Source organism: Talaromyces rugulosus, chromosome V (assembly GCF_013368755.1).
Source record: "Talaromyces rugulosus chromosome V, complete sequence".
Taxonomy (NCBI): domain Eukaryota; kingdom Fungi; phylum Ascomycota; class Eurotiomycetes; order Eurotiales; family Trichocomaceae; genus Talaromyces; species Talaromyces rugulosus.
Genome location: NC_049565.1, coordinates 4,559,979 through 4,582,686, shown reverse-complemented (window position 1 = coordinate 4,582,686; position 22,708 = coordinate 4,559,979). Strand labels below are relative to the sequence as shown.

Below are 22,708 nucleotides of genomic sequence, written 5' to 3'. Positions count from 1 at the left end.
AATTCTATATTCGGCTATTTGTTATCCTAAACAATTAATAGTCAGCATTTGACTACACAGGTACACAACCAGGGGCTAGTTTCATTTCCTGCTATGAAATAACCTAGAATGACGCAGGAACGTGATAAAATTCGGACATATCTTCCTGAACGGCCTGCAGGGTCAGCATGAGTCTTACTTTACGTATAGCACGAAAACAGAATACATCTTACAAGCTGATAACATTGATACAAATGTCTTAATTTGACGTAAATTTACTGTCGTACAAAACATAAACGACTACAATGATTGTTTTCAAAATCGTATTGAATTGATCACACAAACTCTAAACTGGTATCGGGGCAAAATGGCTTGCTTTTTTGTATAGATACCGAGTTTTCGTACAAGGTCTTACAAATTTTTCAGCCTTAAAAGTGATGGCACGCAAGACGGGGTGGGGTGTTTTGTTACATACAGCTGTATATACGACTTATAATACGGGCGGCTAGAACCTGTTTAAAATACGTAACACCGTACGCATGACTCGTACCCTGTCTACATTTTTAGCGTGACGACATTTAAGCTCAAATACCCGTCTAACTATCTATAGATTGGTGCCCGAAGTGGGGTCTGTTACCATTCTTTAAATAGTAAATGCCCCACCTCCACTGATTATTCATGGATCACGGAAACCGGAAGGCCGACCCCCCGAACCCGCCGCTACCGGAACAAAGGTGTTTATGGCGTATAATTCGTGTTTATTGTTAGCTTCGTATCGACTTCGTCTATCCACTAACCGCGTTATGGCGTGCCCCCTAATGCCCTTCCCCGCACGATCTCATCGACTTAGCTCTTACTGTTGGTATTTGGTTTTTTTCCTTTCTTCTTGCCCCACAATGCAATTGTTGGGCAATGGTTGCACATGGCTTGAAACACCCGGCCAATCGGATAGCTTTGCTCGTCTCTGTTTATTGGGGGCTAAGGAAACTCGGACACCGAATGATCCATTCCGTATTGGCATGGTGTACGCAGGATCGCGGCCAACGGTCCTCTTGAGGATTTCGCTAGTCAAAAAATGTGTTGGCTAACCGCTTCTGGGGATACACGTTTCCCTAGCCAGCCTTTGTTGCTCAGTAATAAGCTCTTGCGAAATTCATATGTTGGACGACATTCTTTCTGATCCGATCTGCTGCGTACTTGATGTTTTGTACTGAATGCTTTATCGACCCTTACTTGCCAAAGATCATATCGCATACACAAGCTCCCTATTTCACGTTAAGAGAGAATGGCATCCAAATCGATTGTTTCAAAGACCTTGACCGGCTTGTCGCGGCCAGTTCACCCACCATCTATGCGTATTGGAATCTTTAGGCCTACACAAAGTGCCTATGCCAAAATTTGGAACCGTCTTAGTTCCACAAATGCATCTACAACTGGTGATGCTCTACATGAATAGTATGTTAGATACCCATTCGCACACTGGATCTCCAACCGTGAAATCCCATTGTTAAAACTCAATAGTTTTGCGGTAGTTTGGAATAAACAAAACGTCGGTTTGCATACTGCAAAGGAGGAGAACTTGAAATTTGCCGATGATCAGGTGCAGATCACTTTCTTCGGCGAGATGCAGATACAGGCTGGATCGGAACAGGCGGGCATATGCTTTGCGTGTCAAGCACCAAGCGAAGAACGTGTGCGACTCGCTATCCTCGCCCATGAGGAAAAGTTCAAGGTACATATTCTCACAAATCTCCCAGGTCATATCACTAACTTTTTTACACAGGGAATCTGGGATATAGAAAAGATAGATATCTCTGCTCTCGAGACCGTACATACTAGCGACTTTGAAAAGGAATAACCGCATTTACGTATTATTGTTTTTGAAATGCAACATCAGGTCCAATAATTGTCAAGTGTTGTTTTTAGTTACTGCCCCCTCTCTGGAAATGTAGAAGTATCAATTCTATGTAACATGTCTAAGATCAAATTCGAGTCCATATCTATCTCCTCTCGGTAATATTTACAAGTCTATGTAACTACCCATCACTGCCTCATCACTTGAATCAAACATAGTAGGGAGAGCCTCTAGCTCTGTAAACTTAGATGCGATTTGTAACCCCTTCAACCGCTCTTTATCAAATTTTGCGCCTGACCACTGAGTACCACTGTGATCTTCCTTTGTTTCTTTCAAGTCCGAGTCCGGCAACAGTCCGCATTCCTGTAGTATGCTTTCCGGTCGCACCGTTAGTCGGCGATCCTTGAACACGTATCTTGCAATACATGAGGCCAGAACACGGCTATTCGGAGGCGAGTCTCCCGGATTTTCATTCTTAGCAGAAGGAGTCTGTTTCCCCATTGATTTATTGACGGAAACAAAGTAGCTCACTACATATACCCACTTGTCGTCCCAGGAAAGAACTCGCGACCATATCTCAAACTTTTGTAATGGCTTAATTTCGCGCTTGAAGATGCACGACGTGCCTCCGAGTGCCATGAGGAGAGGGGTTTTGCGCCTTTTTGGCTGGTCAACCAAGGATGACTGCGACAGGACATGCTTGAATAAGGAACACATCAATTGTGTGCGATTGATGTCGGCATCAGAAAAGAAGTTACTGTTTGATTTGTGCAAATTGTAATCACAGTCGATAACCGGAGTGGAACAGGAAGTGATTAAATAGCTAAAAAGCCTCGGGTAGCCAGAATCATTTAACATTGGTGCCGGAGTATTGCTGCGGCCGAAAACGAGATGAGTAATTAAGCCTTTGAAGAGGCGGATCTAAATATACTTGTGAGTCAGAGGTCCATTATTGATGTTTCTTCGTCTCGCGATTGCTCGTTTTCGACCAAGTCACAGATAATTCACCCCAAGAAAAGTGCTCTTACATGCCATACTCCGGGAATGCCCTTGACATTGAAGAGAAGAAATAATACGCCACCCCCGATCAACGCATGACCAATGGTCAGCCCTTGAGTTCTCTGTAAAATATCTTCATATAGCTGGCCGAGTTGAGGCGGCAGCAAACTCGAGAATAGTATCGTCATCTTTGTCGACGTGGTCTTGATTATTTGCGCGAGAGGAGATCCAAGCAAAAACTTTCAAGCTAAGGAAGGAAGTTGGAGAGAACACGGGCTAATCTCTTGCTGTCGCATGTACATACAAAGATTACAAAAGCGATGTTCGCCCTAACCCGGCCCACAATGTCATCTTGATCAACTAAGCAGTTATAGGACGGTTCACGTGGCTGATCAGCTCGGTGATCAATTGCCCGGTGATCGATCGGCTACTCCCAGGTGACTCTCAGAACCGCGTAAAAACGACTAGTAAAAAAGCGCGTAAAAATGCAAGTTGTTTCAAAAAAAAAAAAAAAAGGCCCTGTTCAAACTTGCGCTCTGACGTGCCTAGAACGCGTAATATGCTAGTTTACGCGTAACTCAAACGCCGCCTTGTCTCGTATCACATTCTTACCGTGGTCCGGTACTCCCGTATGGGCGTTTCCTTAGATGTTTGCGTAATTACGCGGTGTAATTTAAAACAACGAAATATACGCACGTTTGATACACAATACTCGTATACATACATTAAATACCAACAACCACCCCTAGATACCAAGAAGCTTATTCGAACAACCTGCAGGCGATAATTCATTTTTTTAGTAATTACAACGAAAAGCACAATGATCCCAAACTCCGTGGGGCCGAATATAGGTATTCGCCAACTAGCTAGCTACACGCAATGGAGGGCCAGTCAGTTGTTCACGCCGCTGACATTGCATGTCATTCATTTTCGTAAATGAAATTATGCAACATTTATCCATTATGAATCATCGCAAAAATATTGCTCATGCCTGGCCCTTCAATCATTGTCATTGATTAGAAGATGAACCATTGAGATCTATAAGTCGATTGCCTACAAGCCGCAAATCAGTTTGACACGGCTTTCTCTTCCGAATTTTTTTTTCTGTCACCATTTTGTGATCAGAGTTACTTTATCCCAATTACATCCCCTCCCAAGTTTACTATTCGACTACTCGAAATGATTGAATCCACATTCCCTCCTCCAGCTACAACTAGTATCGGTTTGTCTTGATCCATTTTGCGTTAGAGTATTCTCTATGAAAAGATACAGATGCTAATTGTTTGGACGAAATTTCTACAGACTGGAATAACATTGGCGTTGCATTTCTTGGTGGTAAAATTTGTACCAATTGACAATGTTGTTTCCCCGAAGGCTAACCAGTCTTAAAGTCAACGGCCATGTTGAGAGTGATTACGATGCAGTAAAAAATAGCTGGTCTGATCCCTGTTTCGTTGCAGATCCTTATCTTCGAATCCACGGACTAGCACCTGGTCTGAATTATGGACAGCAGGTATTTGAAGGGCTTAAAGGTATTTTCCTGGACGAACTGGAAGGAAAAGATTGGCTTTGAATGGAAAACACAAATTAGTACTGAATATTAACATACTATTATTTGCAGCATACAGAGACCCACACGGTCAAATCCAAGTATTCCGTCCCAAGGATCATGCTGCACGTTTACAGAGGTCGTGCAACGCCGTCGCTATACCAGAGATCCCCCAGGAAACTTTCTGGAAAAGTGTCAACTTGGCTCTCGGACGAAATGCCGAGTTTGTACCACCACACGATAGTGATGCAGCAATGTACGTACGACCGCTTGCGTTTGGATCAGACGCTTTTATCGCAGTCTCTGCGGGACCTAGCTATAAGTTCTGCGTGTACACCCAGCCCATCAGTGCCTATCACGGACTTAGCCCCATCAAGGCACTAGTCCTTGAAGACCTTGACCGAGCAGCCCCCCTAGGCGTTGGAAATGTCAAGGTCGGTGGTAACTACGCTCCTGTCCTAAGATGGAGTGACAAGGCACGTCGCGATGGCTTCGGCATTACCCTACACTTGGATAGCCGCACCCACTCGGAAATTGACGAGTTCAGCACCTCGGGCTTTATTGGTGTGAAGAAACTAGGAGATCAGACAATCTTAGTTATTCCAAGCAGCCAGTCGATAATTAAGAGTGTTACTAGCACGAGTGCTATTGAAGTAGCACGATCACTGCTTGGTTGGACCGTGGAGATCAGACCGGTAAGATAGAGACGCTCTCAATATGTCCTGTTTGTGGTGTTAATAAAAACCTTGGGACTGATTAGATTCCATATGCCGAACTTCCATTTTTCAATGAGATTCTAGCAGTCGGTACGGCCGCTATGCTCGTCCCAGTCCGTTCCATCACAAAAAAGTCAAACGGGGATGTATTCGAGTATGGACCGTCGACCAATGAGCCGGGACCATGCTGTGTGGAACTTTCAAAGCAGCTCAAAGGAATTCAACGCGGAGTTATTCCTGATATTTTTCACTGGTTGAAGCCAGTCACGGACCCCAGTATTGGTGAGAAGTCTATCAATGGAACCTGGTTAGCCGAGGAGAAACAAGATGCCCATTTAAAAACGATTGGGGTGCGCGCCGACTCCTCACTAAATTCAACCATGATTAAGACATAGAATGGGCCTAAATTGGTGGATTATATGGTCCCTGTCAAACAGAATAGCCTATGACAATATAGCCACGAGCCGATGAAAATTGTGCATCTATGCACTCTAGAGGAAACCGGCAAATACAATACATTTCTAAAAACATTTTTTTCATTATTAATCTATGTATAAAAAGACATGTTGTTTTATTTATATAGTGTCAATAAATTCTAGTTGTAAAAAGCAATGTTCTTAAATGTGTTCGATATAGTAAAGACATCTGGATCGACTGATCTGCCTAATTACTTATTGATGAGTGGTAAACATTCTAAAAAAGCTTTCTTCAAAGGAGGAGCAGGAACGTAGCAATTTCCAATTTTTCATTAGTAACAGGCTAATATAACGTAAATATCGTAAATAATGTACATTGCTATTTTCTTCACGAGTATTATGGTCTCTGTTGTGTGCTTATTTCATGATATTGTGGTGGAGCAGCTGGCACTGATGGCGTATCGTAAAATGATGGGGCTGGAGCAAAGACAGAAGCCGCCCCCTCTTCTTGGATGGGCGAAAATCGAAAGTTGAACCCAGGACGGCTTTCTCTTTTCCCTCGGTTTCGACGAGCTTGTCTTCTCTCCTCCTTTTCCGCTCTTCTTGCGTCAAGCTTCTCTCGTTTGAGGCGCTTTCTCTCCTTACTGCTGATACGGGGAAACTCGGAGTCTTCTCCTTTCAACACACGTCCCGGGTGTAGCCAGTTGAGTATGACTAATGCAATGAATATTGGAAGAGCATCGAAGACATACTCGTAAAACTCGTGCGTGAGAACCGGGTTGTTTGGATTGGTACCTTGGGCATATTGTGCCAGACGAAAGATGATACGAATCTAACAATGTTTGAGATTAGCATCATGTTTTTTCTTTTTTTCAAATGACATGGAGTAATTGAATACGCATAGAAGTATATGAATACGTACCGTGATCATCGCAAGTGATATGTAAGTTCCGTAGAACACCCAGCGCCAATTCAACGATCCACGATTTACCTTTTCCATATCAAGGACCCCGATCCGCTCTGCATGTAGCATCTGCGTGTGGAGCTTAACGAAAAGACAAGTGAAAATGACGATAAAAAGCTCTTGTATACCAATGCCACCCATGTAAATATGGACACCAATCATAATTGTACTTTGACTAGAATCGGTTTGACTTGTGATGCTGGCACCAGCTAGCTGAACCAAAAAGGCAATTACATCTAGCCAAACAAATATAACGCCATAATTCTGTGCCGATATACCCCCGAGCTTTCTGTCTTCGACAAAGAAGTATATCATGCGCCCAAGCGTCATATAAAGGAAGGCGTTGATCCCTAGGAGTATTTTGTTAGTGCACTATGCCAAATAAGGTAGAGTATTGAAGTCGTACAAAGCGGGGCGAGTAAGAAAAAAATTGTATATCCAGAATCATACCCCTCATCGTTTTGGTGACGTGTCTGAAGACAGCGGAAGAAGAAAGCTACAGCTTCCCACAAGGCGCCCATTGAAACAACCCAGGTGTATCTCTACAGACATTATTCATTAGCTTCAAGGTCGTGACATCTGGACACAAATCCTCTCCTCATACCTTCTTGAAATAAAACCCTTCACCGACATGGACTGCAAACGTTAAGCAGTACAGTAAAAAGAACAAAACTGCTGCCCCTAAAGACGGAACATAAAATAGAATATTATTGCACGCGTCGGGAGGCAAGTAGCCATTCTTCCCAGGAGCAACGCTAACACATGTGGCTGAGGCTGTTGATGTAGATGTGCCAGTCGTGCTCACGACACTGGTAGTCGTTGCATCCACCATTGTGAAAAACACGAAAAATTGCAGGTTTGAAATGTAAGGATATAATAAAACAAAAAACTGTTCCAGATACTCGACTTTCTTGTGCGATTTGAAATTTAATCACCAAATTTGAATTAGAACATAAACTGGCCAATCACATAGAGTTTTTCATGGAAAGGACAAGTTTTCCGGAGACAATCCAATGGATTTAAAGAGGCCCAGCAATGTTGTTTATTAGCCAAATAAAGCATTTCAATTAAAAAATAGAAACACCTACGTTGACATTAGGATGATTGCTATCTAAGTAATTCAAAGACCACAAGGCAGCAGAATAAACGACATAAGCCGAAGACTGGGTCACCACTCGGAGCGAGAATATCATTCATTCACAGGAGCCAGGTCGCTGAACTGACACCATAGAACCTGCTCTCCACTCTGGATGGCTCTGCACATTTCCCATTACTAGAAAAATGTATGGCGATCCCTTTCTCATTTGGAGGCCATGTGTAATAATTAGTCTCGATGGGATAGACGAGGACCAACGGGAGGTGTTAAACGCTTAGGCAACACAATTTCTCCGATTCAAAGCCGCTCTTCTCCCTCCGGCACGATATCGATGAGGTAATCAGGTAAATATGTGCTGATGCACGATGACAAAGTAAAGGCGGAGTTTAGGTTTTTTCGTGATGAGCGCAACTGACGCCGATCTTCCGGTCTTGTATCGTAGTAACATTGTAATTATTAATGACGAGCTAAGCGTAATATTGCACCACGTTTGGTATTGTAACACCGTATTCATTACCAACACAAATGGTTTGGGTTGGTGACACCATGTAGCTTACTTGCATATCATGGAAAATGGCAATAGTTTCTGAGTAATGCATATGCATGTCCGTACACATGGCACACATGGCCGGAGAAAACACTTTAGTCGAGCCAATTATCCAACAAAGGCGGCTGACTTGCCAGTCAGCAAGAGGGCGAGGTGTGGAACAGAATTATCGTTGGTTAATGTCAAACAGTTTGAACTCGTTCTAGGGCCATTTTGTGTGATTGGCCACTCTACCCAGGTTGTTTTTTTACCCCATGGTTGTGGCAAAATACCATCTGCTAAACCAGGGACCCCATTTCAACGAGCACAAGGCTACTTCACCTGCTATGCTTGCAAGATCCAAGTGTTTAACAGTTTGAATAATAAAACTTTTTTGAATAAGCGAGTTTTACTACATAATATGTGTTCTATGTTTCGCCTGTCACTCCGACTGCCTACTAGGAGCCGGTGCGTTGCGGTCACCGGTAGGCTAGCTCGGCAGTTTCATTCGAAGCAGTCGCCTCAGGGTTGGCTGAAGAACACAAGTTTGATAATTACTCCGACTAAGACACCAAAGCCACTTCCAAATGAAAATGAGCTTCAATTTGGTCGCGAATTCACAGGTGTGTGGCTTTCGCCTCTCTTACGTTCCTCAGCCGTGTTTTAAGCCGTCTGAAAATCAGATTATTCATATAACCTGCATCTATTAACTACTTTCAGACCATATTTTATCTATAAAATGGAATGCTACGGAAGGCTGGCTGAACCCCCACATTGAGCCTTATCACGACTTTAAAGTGAGCCCAGCGGCGTGTGGCCTTCATTATGCTTTTTCATGCTTTGAAGGAATGAAGGCCTACCGAGATCTTGAAGGAAACACCCGTTTATTCCGTCCAGACAGGAATTTCAGGCGTTTGAATCAATCTGCCTCTCGCCTAGCATTGCCAACTTTTGACGAAGCTGTCATGGTTCAATTGCTTGCGCGGTATGTAAAGTTAGAGAGTCGATTTATTCCTAGGTATGCTTTGGGGTTTTATTATAGCCCCCTCTATCGAAAACTCTTCTTTCTAGTGAAGTTATGCTAATTATCAACACCGCACACAAGATCACCTGGGTTTTCGCTTTACCTCCGCCCTACTCTGGTAGGTACAGAGGCCAGTATCAGTGTTTCACGTCCACGGGAAGCAATGCTATACGTTATTGCAAGTCCGATGGGGAACTATTTCACAAGTGGTCCAAGGGCTGTTTCTCTAGAGGCTACTGCCTCGCCGGTAAGGGCATGGCCCGGGGGTGTAGGTGACTGCAAATTTTCGGGTAATTATGCACCTAGCATCGTACCCCAGGAAGAGTCCGGCTCTCGAGGTTTTCAACAGAACCTCTGGCTGTTGGGTGAAGGAGAGAATGCTTACGTGACTGAAGCTGGCACAATGAATATCTTCATCGTGCGCATAAATAAGCAAGATGGCATAAAAGAGCTTATAACTCCTCCTTTAGATGGAACAATCTTACCTGGGGTAACCAGGGAGTCTGTCATTGAACTTGCAAAAGAACGCTTGGTACCCCAGGGATGGCGGGTCTTGGAAAAAAAGGTCCTCATGAGTGACTTAGAAAAGGCTTCTGGTGAAGGACACTTGCTCGAGGTGTTTGGCACAGGAACAGCTGCGGTCGTCTCTCCTGTTCGTAGTATTCAATGGCGAGGGAAAACTTTAAACTGTGGTCTAGAAAATTATGTCGAGGCTGGGCCAGTTAGTTTGCTCACAAAAGAGTGGATTGAAAACATTCAATACGGTAGAACGAAACATCAATGGAGGTAAGTGGTTTTCGGTTGTTTTTATTCCCATTGTTACGGACGGACCCGTTGAGGCGTGGAATATGTACTGATGCAGAGAATAGTTACGTGGTATGAAGTTGAGACAAAGTGACACTCTTCCATGTTCAATGTTAGCGATCGTATATACAAAATTATTATCGGGTACCCGATCGAGCATGTACACCTATGTAGTTATTGATATTGATCCAACATTGAATCTCGTTGTATATCCAATCAATAGATCGTTGAGCCAATTCTCATGGGATTACCTTGAGAAGTCTGGCATTCACTCAGATTAAAGCTCAAGATACCAATCTTTATAGGTTATAACCGACATGGAGTCCACTGGAACAACTCATAAAATTTGGAAAATTCAAATACCAGGAGAGTTTCTTGAAAACTAAAACCATTCAAACACGAAATTCAAGAATTATACCTAGTCTAATAAAAAACATTTGTACGGAACACATGATCTTCTAAGCCGCCCTGCGCATTGTTGCAGACACTAACCTACCGGGCTCTACCCATGAGCGCCTATCTGTGGCTGGAGAGAGCATGTCTGAAGACACAGAGCTCCGATGCGACTCACGACCAACACTGCGAGATCTATCGCGTCGACCCATGCTATCTCGTCGGCTAATACCGAAAAACTCGTTGGCTCTAGACCAGTGCTCACTAATAGTACTGCGGAGTGCACGATCTTCTTGTGTGTCATCCTCGAGTGAATCAGTCATGGTGACAGATAGACTCTTTTGAGCACGCTCACGCGCCCTGACTGTCTGTCGACGTTTGAGTTCCACGCGTTCAAGTTCTTTTTTCTCTTGCCGTTCATACTCTTGCCACCCTCTGCAGCTCTTGTATAACTCGCGGAAGATACTGTCTTGTGCAAGAAGTGCTCGTGGTTGACCATCTTCTACAAGAACTCCATTCTCCATTACCAATACCCGGTCAAAATCGATGATTCCATCAAGTCGATGCGTGACAGATAGAATGGTGTGGCTTTGAAAATGGGAGTTTATTATGCCTTGCATCAACTCCTCTGTCTTTGTATCAACGCTAGAATTTAGCTGATGTTAGCAAACTTTAATCCAAAAATATTCGAAAAAAACAAAAAAAAAAACATACCTGCTTGTTGCTTCATCAAAGACAACTATACTTCCGCTTCGTAGCATTGCCTTTGCCATGCATAGTAATTGTCTCTGGCCGTGTGAAAGCAAGTCGGCGCTAACCATAGCATCTAGACCACCTTTCGCTTCTAAAATTTCCCAAATATCGACTTCTTTCAGAGTATTAATAATCAAATCATCTGGGCTGTTGCTGAAAGGATCCACATTTTCGCGGATACTGCTGCCCTCTAGCACACAGGGATCTTGAGAAAGACCAATCAATGATAGCCGTACTTCCTGTCGAGAGAGTTTTGATATGTCGAGGCCGTCGATAAATACATGTCCGTCGGATAGTTCAATCATCCGAAATAAAGTTGACACAAGCGTACTTTTACCACTTCAAATTTCATAATTTAGTTTCTGTGATATAATTTGCAAATTTGTAATAGCTGACTGGGATGAAGTCAACTCACCTTCCGCTGCGGCCGCATATTCCAACTTTTTCACCGCTTCTTACTGTAAATGATAAATTCTTTAACGCGAGGTTAGAGGGGGTCCTATTGTTTGTTTTAGTTCCTTGGCCCATCAAGGGTTGAAGAGTCACCACGGTCGAGTTAACTTACTTGTAAAAAGCAGACACCCCGTCAAACTCAATAGAACCATGCTTTGGCCAATTTGGCGGTGGTAGACCGTCCTCTCCTGGTAGATGTTCAGATTTATTATCCTGTACAAAGCTTTTAACACGGGTGACAGCCCCAAGTGAGGTCTCAAGAACCGTCCAATCGGTAATGAGAGCCTTTAGAGAAGCGCTGAGAGACGCGACATTGACCAACGCCAGACCCAAAAAGCTCCCAGACAGTTTTCCCATGGTTCCAACGGCGATTCCCATGAGAATCACAACGAATCCAGCCACGGTCATGTCTAGTACAAGACTTAGCCACCTCTGGACTGAGTAGAGCAGATAGAACGGCTTTTGTGAATCGGCCAGGTGTTGGTGATTGACAGCCTTGTATTTGTGTTCCCAACCGAATGCTCGGATTGTTGCGAGTCCACTCATTGTTTCCATAAAGTTCGAGAACAAGGGCGACCGTGCTTCTATATCCATCAATCGAAGCTGCCGCGAAGTCCGAATATAGAAAGTTTGGATGAAGTAAAATGTCGCAATGCAGAGCGGGATTGTTGCTGCGATATACTTTGCGGAGACAGATATCACAATAAGTTGGCCGACGCACAAAAATAATGCTATATTGTGCAAAATGGTAGTTAGCGATTGTCATTTTTCCAGCTCATTTATTGGCCGGGATATTTCATTACCGAGGGACATGTTTAATAATGCGATAGGGAGCTCGAAATCAATCAATTCCAAGTCTTGGCTGAATCTGCATAGAAGTAAGTAACAAGAACATCATAGAAGTCGACAAAATAAAACCGCAATGGGCAGAAATATTATTCAAATAGATCTTTCCTTACCGATTTACAGTTTCACCAGAGTCAGTTGACGAAAAAAAGATCATCGGAGCACTAATAAATGTTATCAGAAGTGGGTAGCTATTGGATATTTCTCTTTGCTCACTTTATAACAGTACGCAAGAGACTGAGGTGCATGTTGACCATCGTATTCTGAACTATACCGGTCATGAGACACCTATTTGATGATTAGTAGCCGTTGAGTTTAAGTTTATAGTTGTCAATAAGGGAAACTAACCATGCGGTCAGTACCAAAAAAGAAACCCCCAAAGCGCCAAATACCCAATATACACCCACTCGCATGGACATGTTGAGATTTGGCTGTTTGTCGTTATCCTCTGACCACCAAGTCACCCAAACCGCTAGAGCAGAAAGGCATCAGCATCCCACACCAGACCGTTTGTTTCGGAATGGACATTTACTAACACGAAAAGGTTTGAAGAAACACATATATTGCCAACAGGCCGAAGAAAATGACCCACGAAATGCGAGGTGCAGTGTTAAAGTAATATTTGTAGGTCGCAAAATCTCCTGTGCGGCGATCACTATCCGCTGGATTTTCGTTACCATTGTTAATATCCGGACGTACTGCCATTGGTAGGGCGCTTTTCATCACAATTGCAGGTGGTTGTAGTGTTTTAGCTGCGAATTCCCCTTGAAGATCATCCAGCTTCTTTTGAACAACACTAAACGATCCTTGGGTGACAATGGTGCCTTCGGCACTCAACGCAACAATATGGTCTGCGTAAGGTAATCTATGTACTGATCCAAGTTAGGAATTGAAATTCATATTTAATAATCATTGACTTACTTGAATTTGTTACCATTATTACCGTTGTTCCGGTTGTTTTTAAAAGCCCATGTGGTCCTAACAATTGTGTGAAGATGTGCTCCTCTGTTGAGGGATCTAAGCCACTCATAACATCGTCGAGGACAATTGTGTCTATCCGGGAATAGACAGCTCTCGCAAGAGTCTATTTCTGTTAGCTTTCAATACTATAATATGGCCTGTATCATATCCTTCCATTATATCGTAGAAACTCACTAATCGTTGTTTTTGTCCTCCACTGAGAGAGGCTCCATTGCTACCAACTAATGTTTGGTCGCCATAAGTGAGCTCTTCGAAATCTTTTTGCAACCCGCAAGCCTCAACTACTGTAAGATACCAAGTGAGGTCATAGTTTGTCGCTCCCAGAATATTCTCTTTTACGGTGCCATTTGTCAGCCATGGAGTCTGGCTGCAATACCCAATCCGTTTAGGGTACACTATAAGTTTGCCTGTTAGGCAGGGTATCTCTCCCAAAAGAGCCCTCAGTAAAGTTGACTTTCCGCAGCCCACCGGACCTACTATCATGGACACTGTCGATCGTCGGATACAAAAGGATATGTCATGTAAAATGGACGGTTCTCCGCCCTTCCACCCGACTGAGATGCACTGCGCTTCAACACAGAAAGCCTGACTGTGATCGAATTTTTCTTTTGACTTTTCTGGATTTTCTAAAGAACCACTGCTTGTGGAAGTTTCACGCAGGTCTTCACGTGCATCCTGGGCCAAAAAGTCTCGGATACGGTCTATACATTCAACAGAAGTCGCAGTTTGCGTGAATGCTTCGACAAGAGCCCCGACAAATACAGCGAATAGGTTGAAAAGGGTGAGAGAAGTAAGAGCTCTCTCACTGTTCAATGTCCCAATATTGCCGTTTCGTGAGACCAACGCATATATAGTGAATGAAATAACGGGGGTTAGCAACTGGTTGAAGTTGGCTACCATGAGGTTAGCACCAATTGGGATAAAAACCAAACATTCGCCATACCTAACGTCACAACAACAACAAGCAATGACCGAAACTGTTGCGAGGCAATAATTTCGGCATCACGAAGCGCAATAATTTTATCAGAAAGTCGACTGGCCAAGCCTGACATTTTGACGCCCTTGATTGATCCAAGCATTTCTGCAGTTACACCCACTCGTTTTTGGATTGCCTCGATCCACAAATTTTGTTTCTCTCCTGCTTTCACGGCCACCATAAGTGCCATCAAGGTACAAACTGTGCCGATTCTAGTTAACAAAAAGTCGAAAATTAATTTCCTCAAGAATATTTCACTTACTAAAAGAGACAATGATCGGTGCAATTCCCGCTGTAGACAGCTGACCATACAACAACCAGAGCGACACTGCTATCTCCACCAACGAACCCCAGGTGTCATGAATAAATCTTAGTCCTGCTGCAATACGCTCAATATCTGTACTCATTACTGTCATTGCAGTGGCATCGTCCTTTTTGTAGGATGGCATCGTTGTTGCCTTGTCGTAAATCATTGTGATGAGTGCGCCTCGCATTAAAGCGATAAGTCGATACGCCTTGTGCTGGGCTTGAGCTGTTGAGATCTTTTTAATGAAGCAGAAATTATTAGCATAAATTGAATGGCCTTGAGGCATGGAAAAGAAAACTTTACGGCTATTCCAATGTAGACAATGGCGAACGCAGCGATCAGGCCCAACCCCCGACTATGAGCATTCGGGATGCCATCATCAGAAAACAAGCTGATAGAAGTGCGATTTAGATAAGGCTGGGCCATTGTAAATCCAGTTTGAGCTAGGCGAGGAAAGATACCGGCAAGGAGTTCCCATTTGAATGTCTTCATCAAGAGAAGTAAGAGTGAATGCGACTTATCTTTGTTTTCGCCTGTAATGATCATTAGCTCACCGTGGATGAACGGAATATCTTGCAGTTTCCTTATCACTTACATTCTTCCCATAGAACAGCAAGTTTATGCTTGATATCCGGGTCTGGAACCATGGCCTTCTCCATTGAGTAGAGGTCGTTTAGGGAGAACACGGTTTTGTTCCCGGAAAGTAACAAGGGGTTTAACCAACCGAATAGACTGCGGTTGAACACTCCAGCCCAAGTCTCAGGTGATCCATCTTTATAGTGGTCAATTATTAGGTTCTGTTTTTCGAGAACCTCAAGCCCGCAAATCACGGCTTTTATAAGCATAGACACAATGAAAACAATGGCTACAGTGTGGAGGCCGTCGATTGCCCAGACTGTCCTTGCACGAGGAATATCCAACAGCAAGCCAAAGAAGTAATATAATCCCAGTAGCTTTGATGGACGAACGGACCGGTGATGCTCAAGATGAGATTGGCAGCATGAGATTAATGCAGCTATCAATGACAGACTCGTCGCAGCTAGTGTCAAATCGGTCCTTGGAGTCGACGAGCGAGCCCATAATGCCACAAGGACCAATTGGAAAAGAAAATGAAAAGCATGGAGAACCTGTATTTGGCCGTGTCAGTTTCCGTATATGGGACTAGCTTTTGTTCAATGTGTACCAGTTTGAGTATGTGGATGTAGCCTCCACGAACTTTAGTAGGCTCATTCCTTAAGTATACCAGTTGAAGTAGCGCTGCTAGAATGAAAGCAGATGATGGTGCTATAGAAAAGAACCCTTCTTCGAACAAAAGTGTGAAATCAAATCCATGATAACAGCTACCGTCAACGCTTGGTCCAAATTGATTTTCGACATATATTGAGCATTTAGACATTTTGTCAAATTTGGAAGTTAAGTTTCAGGGGCATGATTTACCACTACAATCATTTCCTTATTGTAAAAAAAAAAACAATAATTTTATTTTCTCTCCTCGCCTTCTTCGTCCTGGTGCCTGTTGGCAGCCAGAGGCTATAGACGAGCCAACGCATAGCTACCGATATGCTTAGCCGCTAAAAGTGGCATCATCGCCTCGATCTCGCTTTGATCATCTAGTAATCCGGAAGTATGGCCCCATTACTTGACATTAGCGGAAAAAACGTAGTTCCACCGAAAGTCATTCAACGTCGGTATTGACGTAAAACCCAATACGGCGGTTTCCGCTAGGGTTTCCGTATTCGTACGTGACCGATAGTAATACACGTAAAATACACAATAAAGTACACAAAACAGCTAATACGCCCCACCCTCGGTAAAATACGCGCACGTTTTCAACCTTCGAGAACGCCAGACAGGGATTCCTAAAAGCCTCTAGGTCCCTTGCAGGTTTTTATGCAAAGCAGTTCTATAGGGTGGATACTAACAAGAAGTCAGACATGACATGACCTCCAGAAGCTCAGGCGAGGTAATAGAAACCAAGGGCCAGAAGGCGTTGAGAAGAATGTCCGAAATAGAGCAGTGTTCCCTCAGAGCCACCCTCGTGTTGAGTTCAGCGCGTGTTGAAAAAGGGTCATCGGGCCCAGTGTTCTCGTTGTCCTCGATAAAGACCACCTATCACGTGAGCAAGCCAAGATGAAGACTGTTCCAAGAAAGGAAGGCACAACCAAGGCTCCTGCCGAGGAGGCTCGGCGGCAGCTGGTGCGCGCTCTTCTCATCGAGCTCATGGCGTAAGACAGCTATATCCATCTACTGTCCTTTGCATGAGTATGTGTGGCTGACTATTTGTTCTTTGGACATTAGGTATCAATTTGCATCTCCCGTGCGATGGATCGAGACTCAAGATGTCATTCTCTCCAAATACAAGGCTGAGAGAGTAGTCGAAATTGGCCCTTCGCCGACTCTAGTTGGCATGCTGCGAAAGACACTCCAAGCCAAGTTCAAAACAAGCGATTTGGCAGCAGGCCTACATAGGCAGATGCTCTGGCCCGAGAAAGACGCCAAAGATGTCTACTACGAACACGATCCAGTTTTAACTACTTCAAAGGAATCTCCACCCGCGTCGGAGACGCCTTCCCCAAATGATTCCTCTTCTACGACCGAAGTGAATCCCCCGGCAACTCATTTAATAAAGTCAAAACCTGAGCCACCGGTAGGAGAAACACTTGCACCGGTTGAAGACCGTCAGCCTGCCGCTAGTGAAGTCCTTTTGGTTCTACTTGCAAAAGGTTTGAAAGTTTCTACTGAGCAGGTCGTCGTGTCTAAAAGCATCAAAGCCCTCACAGGTGGTGAGTATTCAACAGTCTTCCTTGCGAAACGAATGATCGCTGACACATATTATCACAAGGCCGCTCAACATTGGAAAATGAAATCATTGGCGATTTAGGTGCCGAGTTCGGCTCTCTTCCAGAACGTGCAGAGGATATGTCAGTATCTGAATTAGCCGATGCTTTGCAAACGACTTTTCAAGGACAACTTGGAAAGAAGGCCACAACATTGATAAACTCTCTTATGAGTTCAAAGATGCCTGTCTCATACAATGTGACGACGACGAGAAAATATTTGCAGTCTCGTTGGAGACTATCTCGAGGCAGACAAGATTCCATATTGCTGCTAGCCATCTCCACTCCCCCGTCTTCAAGAATAGAGGGCGAAAAAGATGCAAACGAATTCTTTGACCAAGTTGTTCGCCGATATGCTTCTCAGCATACACTGTCACTAGATGCACCCGTCGATTCGTCTATTTCTCAATCACCCGGCGCTGTCGCTTTAGACCAAGAGACTCTCGCTGCGCTCACTGGAGGCCAGCAGGAGCTTTCAAGAAATTTACTTGGTGTTTATGCGAAACACATTGGGCTCGACTTAGATCACGACAAACGCACCCTTGAGAATTTCCATAGTACAGTGGAAGCAGGGCTTCGGGAAGAATTGAATCGAGTAACCCTTGAGCTTGGTGAAGACTTTACTTCAGGTGTTCAGCCACGTTTTAAGCGACTCATGTCCCGCTCTTACGATTCTTCATGGGCATGGGCCCTTCAAGACCTACTTCAATTATACTATGAGTTAACCGGCCCCTCAAAAAATAGAAATGGAGCCCCAGAAAGCGACCTCCACGGCATTGCGGAACGCTGCGTCCACATTGCTCATGCGGCAGAACCGTCTGTAATACATGTTCTTGACCACATGATTAGGACAGTGGGAGAACAGTCTCGGGTGGTTTCTTTGCTACACCAGTTGAAAATCAAGTGTCTGGACACGCTTCGCACCGGGCCGACTTACCAATACGTCCCTGTCACTGTTGCTCCAAACACCACAATCGATGAGGAGGGGAACATCCGATACGCTGAGGTAAACTTCAGTGGCGCTGCTTCTTTACTAGACCTGGCTACGCCCGCGCAAAACAATACCGCTAGCGATGTACCATGTTTGCACCTCAAAACAAAGGTGGGACATGGCTGGAAATACTCCGAGTCGCTAACGGGACAGTTCCGTGGAGCTTTAGAAACAGCGCAAACCGTTGGCGAGTCCTTTTCGGGGCGGTCCGTGCTAATTACGGGGGCCGGGATCGGTTCGATTGGCGCCGACCTGCTTGGTAGATTGCTGTCTGGTGGCGCTCGCGTTATCGTCACCACTACCAGATTCTCTCCGGAGGTCGCTCGCGAATACCAAGAGATCTACACCACTTCTTGCGCTCGTGGATCTCAGCTCGTGATTGTACCTTTCAACCAAGCTAGTGTTCAAGATGTCAACGCCCTGGTTGAATATATATACGATTCAAACGGCCTCAACTGGGATCTCGACTATATCGTCCCTTTCGCAGCTATACCTGAAAATGGCCGTACTGTCGACAAGATTGATGATAAATCTGAGCTAGCACATCGTATCATGCTAATAAATCTCCTTCGACTTCTCGGTGCCGTGAAAGGGCGAAAAGCAACACTTGGCTCTACTTCGCGACCTACTCAAGTCATCCTTCCTCTCTCACCAAATCATGGAACCTTTGGCAGCGACGGTCTCTATGGCGAGTCAAAGGCGGGCCTTGAAACGTTATTTGAGAGATGGCACTCCGAAGACTGGTCTGATTATTTGTCCATATGCGGCGTTGTCATTGGCTGGACGCGTGGTACTGGCTTAATGAATCATAATGACATTGTCGCCGAAGGCATTGAGCGGCTTGGTGTCAAGACATTCTCCAAGAGTGAGATGGCACACTGCTTAATGTGCTTGATGTTCTCATCTATTGTTGATTTATGTGAAGAAGAGCCTCTTTACGTAGATCTAAGCGGCAAGATGGGCCAGGTATCTGACCTTCGCGTTGCAGTGCAAAATATTCGGAACGAACTCCAGGAAACTTCCGAAATTAGGCGTATGATTATCCATGAAGCTGCATTAGAGCTTGGACATTCACACAGTGCTCTCAGAGAGAAGTCTATATCCCTGGAGACTCCGACCATGTCTCATAAAGCCCAGCTTCGCATCGACTTTCCCTCACTTCCGCACTATAAATCGCAAATCCAACCGTTAGGTAACGACCTTCGTGACATGGTGGATCTTGAGCGTGTTATAGTCATAACGGGATTCGCGGAGTTGGGCCCCTGGGGAAATTCGCGAACCCGATGGGAGATGGAAGCGTATGGTGAATTTTCGCTCGAAGGTTGTGTCGAAATGGCATGGCTTATGAATCTGATCAAGTATCATGACGGCATTTTCAAAGGGAAACCTTACCACGGCTGGGTCGATAGCCAAACTTCAGAGCCAGTTCTCGATGTTGACATTAAAAGGCTTTATGAGAAACGTATCTTGGCCCATTCTGGAATACGGCTAGTGGAACCGGAACTCTTCAATGGCTATAACCCGGAAAAGAAACAACTTCTTCATGAGATTTTTGTTCAGGAGGACTTGCCACCCATCGAGGTTGCGGAGACGGCTGCGCGCCAATTTCAATTAGAACATGGTGATAAAGTGGATATTACGAAGATCCACGACTCTGATCTCTATCGTGTCATACTTCGAAAAGGGGCGAAGCTATTAATCCCCAAAGCTATGAAATTTCACCGCTTGGTTGCTGGCCAAATCCCTACGGGGTGGAATCCGAAAATTTACGGCATACCAGATGACATTATATCACAAGTCGACCCAGTTTCCCTCTTCACATTAGTCTGCACAATTGAGGCTTTGCTTTCGTCTGGAATCACTGATCCGTACGAAATTTACCAGTACATCCATCTTTCCCAAGCCGGAAATTGTATAGGGTCTGGTATTGGTGGCTTCCAAGCCCTGCAAAGAATGTTCAAGGAGCGCTACACGGAGAAGGATGTGCAGAGCGATGTTCTAGCAGAATCTTTTATTAATACTGTTGGGGCTTGGGTGAATATGCTACTCTTATCTGCTTCCGGGCCACTCCGTACTCCAGTTGGAGCTTGTGCTACGGCTTTAGAGTCTCTTGAGCTGGGCTGCGATACCATTATCAGTGGCAAGGCCAAATTCTGTCTTGTCGGTGGTGTTGACGATTTCGGTGAAGAACTATCTGCGGAATTTGGAAACATGAAAGCCACAAGCAATAGCGTCGATGAATTTGAACGTGGAAGAGGTCCAAGGGAAATGTCACGCCCGACAGCAACGACACGTAGCGGTTTTATGGAGTCTCATGGGTGCGGCATACAGGTGATAACAAGTGCGAAATTGGCAATAGAAATGGGCTTACCCATCCGCGGGGTGGTCGCCTTCTGTGAAACCGCCAGCGACAAAACGAGCCGGTCTCTACCGGCGCCTGGTAAAGGGCTTCTTTCCAAAGCGCGAGAATCTGCTTCCAATTTCCCTTCAGCCCTACTAAGTATTCCTAATCGCAGGAAGAGACTCGACTTCAGAAGAAGTCAAATTTTTGCGGCGCATCAAACAGCACTCGAAGACCTGGACCAAGAGATATTGGTTGCTAAGGCTGAAAACCCTTCGCTAGATTCTGATGCCTACTACCGCTACCGCGTGAGACAAATTAATGAGCAGGCTCAACAAGAAGAACGCGATGTGCAATATTCTCTTGGAAATAATTTTTGGAAAAACGACCCCCAAATAGCGCCTTTACGAGGAGCAATGGCAACATGGGGTCTGACTATTGATGACCTGAATGTAATTTCCTTCCATGGGACATCAACTCAACTCAACGAGAAAAACGAATGCAATGTTGTTCAGGCTCAATTGACCCATCTCGGCCGCACGCCCGGAAACGTAACAATGGGAGTTTTCCAGAAACATTTAACTGGCCATCCCAAAGGCGCTGCTGGCGCTTGGATGCTGAATGGTGCTCTCCAAATGCTGGAGACTGGACTGGTCCCAGGAAATCGCAATGCGGATAATATTGATGAAGCCTTGAAGAAATTTGACCATATTGCTTTCCTAAACAAAAGCATTCAGACAAAAGGACTAGAAGCCGTTTCGGTTTTGTCTTTTGGTTTCGGACAGAAAGGTGCCCAGGCAATTTGCATCCACCCAAAGTACTTATTTGCAACCTTATCGCGTCAATGTTATGAGTCTTATATCGAAAAACGCAGCGCCAGAATCGCAAAAGCGGACAATTTCTTCTCCCATGGCCTAACATCGCAGTCAATGTACCAAGTCAAGACATCACCGCCATACCCCATGGACCAAGAAATGGTCGCTCTATTGGACCCATCTATGCGATTTCCACAAACCACTAAATGATTTTAGTTGTATCTTGAGTTTTATTTTTTCAGTATCTATGCCGGTCCTTTACTTATTTTCTCGTTTTCTCGACTTGCTTTTCACTACACCTTCTTTCTTTCTTTCTTTCTTTCCTTCTCCAAATCTGAAACGTTCTATCATTTTGCAGATATAAACGGGACCATAATCCCAACTATTATACAAAAACTGAATATTACTGTGGTATTCTGACAATATCGTTGCCTTATATTGTTCCGTTGACAAGTATTTTGATTTTTTTATATAGCTTCTTGAATATTCATTATTATTTCTCCCAACATTTCAATAATTAACTATATCCATTAATTGGGCTAAAATTACCGAAATTCCGTACCTTGTGCTGTCCATCTGAACCAGGAATCGGTACTTCTCACCTAACGCAAACTTTACGTAAAGCATCGTTGACGTCAGTTCAAAATGATATATCACGCGTACATATGTAGTGTTGGTCGCAGGTAGCCAGCAGAATCAATTGATCTAAACGAGTCAATTGGTAATTCAGTCCAAGCATTAATCTATAATTTTTATGACGCGATCTACGGTATCAGTTGACGTCAAGTCTAGATCCTGTGTTGGAGCAGCTCGCCAATGGGGAGCTTTAGGGAGAATTTCTACCCTGTTGGACCTGCGTCTAGTTTGGTTGCTGATTCTTGCTGACGGATCCGTTTTCTCGGTGCTTGATGTTGCGTAAACCGATCTTGCCAAGGGCGACAATTCTTTCCATTTTGGGTGGACTAGAAACCAACATACGTTGCCCATGTGGGTAGACTTCCCACGTGTCCATGGTGATCACCAAGGAAAATACGCAATTCGTAGTCCCTTTGTCGAACGAGTGATCATATTGGTTAATATTTTGATT

At 44.4% G+C, this 22,708-nt stretch overlaps 7 protein-coding genes across 7 annotated transcripts; 4 read left to right on the top strand and 3 right to left on the bottom strand.

Moving 5' to 3' along the window:
* Positions 1-1,264: 1,264 nt before the first annotated feature.
* Positions 1,265-1,837, top strand: TRUGW13939_10105 (uncharacterized protein; the record flags this gene model as incomplete). The annotated part of the gene is made up of 3 exons (XM_035493218.1): positions 1,265-1,434; positions 1,501-1,711; positions 1,763-1,837. 3 exons carry the CDS (start codon positions 1,265-1,267, stop codon positions 1,835-1,837), a joined length of 456 nt encoding a protein of 151 aa, XP_035349111.1.
* A 162-nt stretch (positions 1,838-1,999) lies between these two features.
* Positions 2,000-2,551, bottom strand: TRUGW13939_10104 (uncharacterized protein; the record flags this gene model as incomplete). The annotated part of the gene is made up of 1 exon (XM_035493217.1): positions 2,000-2,551. The coding sequence occupies one exon, from the start codon at positions 2,549-2,551 to the stop codon at positions 2,000-2,002; it is 552 nt and encodes a 183-aa protein (XP_035349110.1).
* A 1,461-nt stretch (positions 2,552-4,012) lies between these two features.
* Positions 4,013-5,493, top strand: TRUGW13939_10103 (uncharacterized protein; the record flags this gene model as incomplete). Its single annotated transcript, XM_035493216.1, has 5 exons — positions 4,013-4,055; positions 4,136-4,168; positions 4,225-4,365; positions 4,455-5,077; positions 5,143-5,493. 5 exons carry the CDS (start codon positions 4,013-4,015, stop codon positions 5,491-5,493), a joined length of 1,191 nt encoding a protein of 396 aa, XP_035349109.1.
* A 418-nt stretch (positions 5,494-5,911) lies between these two features.
* TRUGW13939_10102 (uncharacterized protein) lies at positions 5,912-7,310 on the bottom strand (the record flags this gene model as incomplete). The annotated part of the gene is made up of 4 exons (XM_035493215.1): positions 5,912-6,346; positions 6,437-6,828; positions 6,885-7,020; positions 7,083-7,310. 4 exons carry the CDS (start codon positions 7,308-7,310, stop codon positions 5,912-5,914), a joined length of 1,191 nt encoding a protein of 396 aa, XP_035349108.1.
* Positions 7,311-8,948: 1,638 nt separating this feature from the next.
* TRUGW13939_10101 (uncharacterized protein) lies at positions 8,949-9,914 on the top strand (the record flags this gene model as incomplete). Its single annotated transcript, XM_035493214.1, has 2 exons — positions 8,949-9,085; positions 9,206-9,914. 2 exons carry the CDS (start codon positions 8,949-8,951, stop codon positions 9,912-9,914), a joined length of 846 nt encoding a protein of 281 aa, XP_035349107.1.
* Positions 9,915-10,386: 472 nt separating this feature from the next.
* Positions 10,387-16,033, bottom strand: TRUGW13939_10100 (uncharacterized protein; the record flags this gene model as incomplete). The annotated part of the gene is made up of 16 exons (XM_035493213.1): positions 10,387-10,966; positions 11,036-11,413; positions 11,490-11,573; positions 11,640-12,258; positions 12,331-12,395; positions 12,487-12,537; positions 12,590-12,661; positions 12,722-12,845; positions 12,910-13,245; positions 13,295-13,457; positions 13,529-14,247; positions 14,298-14,531; positions 14,593-14,872; positions 14,941-15,170; positions 15,233-15,764; positions 15,821-16,033. 16 exons carry the CDS (start codon positions 16,031-16,033, stop codon positions 10,387-10,389), a joined length of 4,680 nt encoding a protein of 1,559 aa, XP_035349106.1.
* A 734-nt stretch (positions 16,034-16,767) lies between these two features.
* TRUGW13939_10099 (uncharacterized protein) lies at positions 16,768-21,831 on the top strand (the record flags this gene model as incomplete). Its single annotated transcript, XM_035493212.1, has 3 exons — positions 16,768-16,862; positions 16,936-17,420; positions 17,480-21,831. The coding sequence occupies 3 exons, from the start codon at positions 16,768-16,770 to the stop codon at positions 21,829-21,831; spliced, it is 4,932 nt and encodes a 1,643-aa protein (XP_035349105.1).
* Positions 21,832-22,708: the final 877 nt, after the last annotated feature.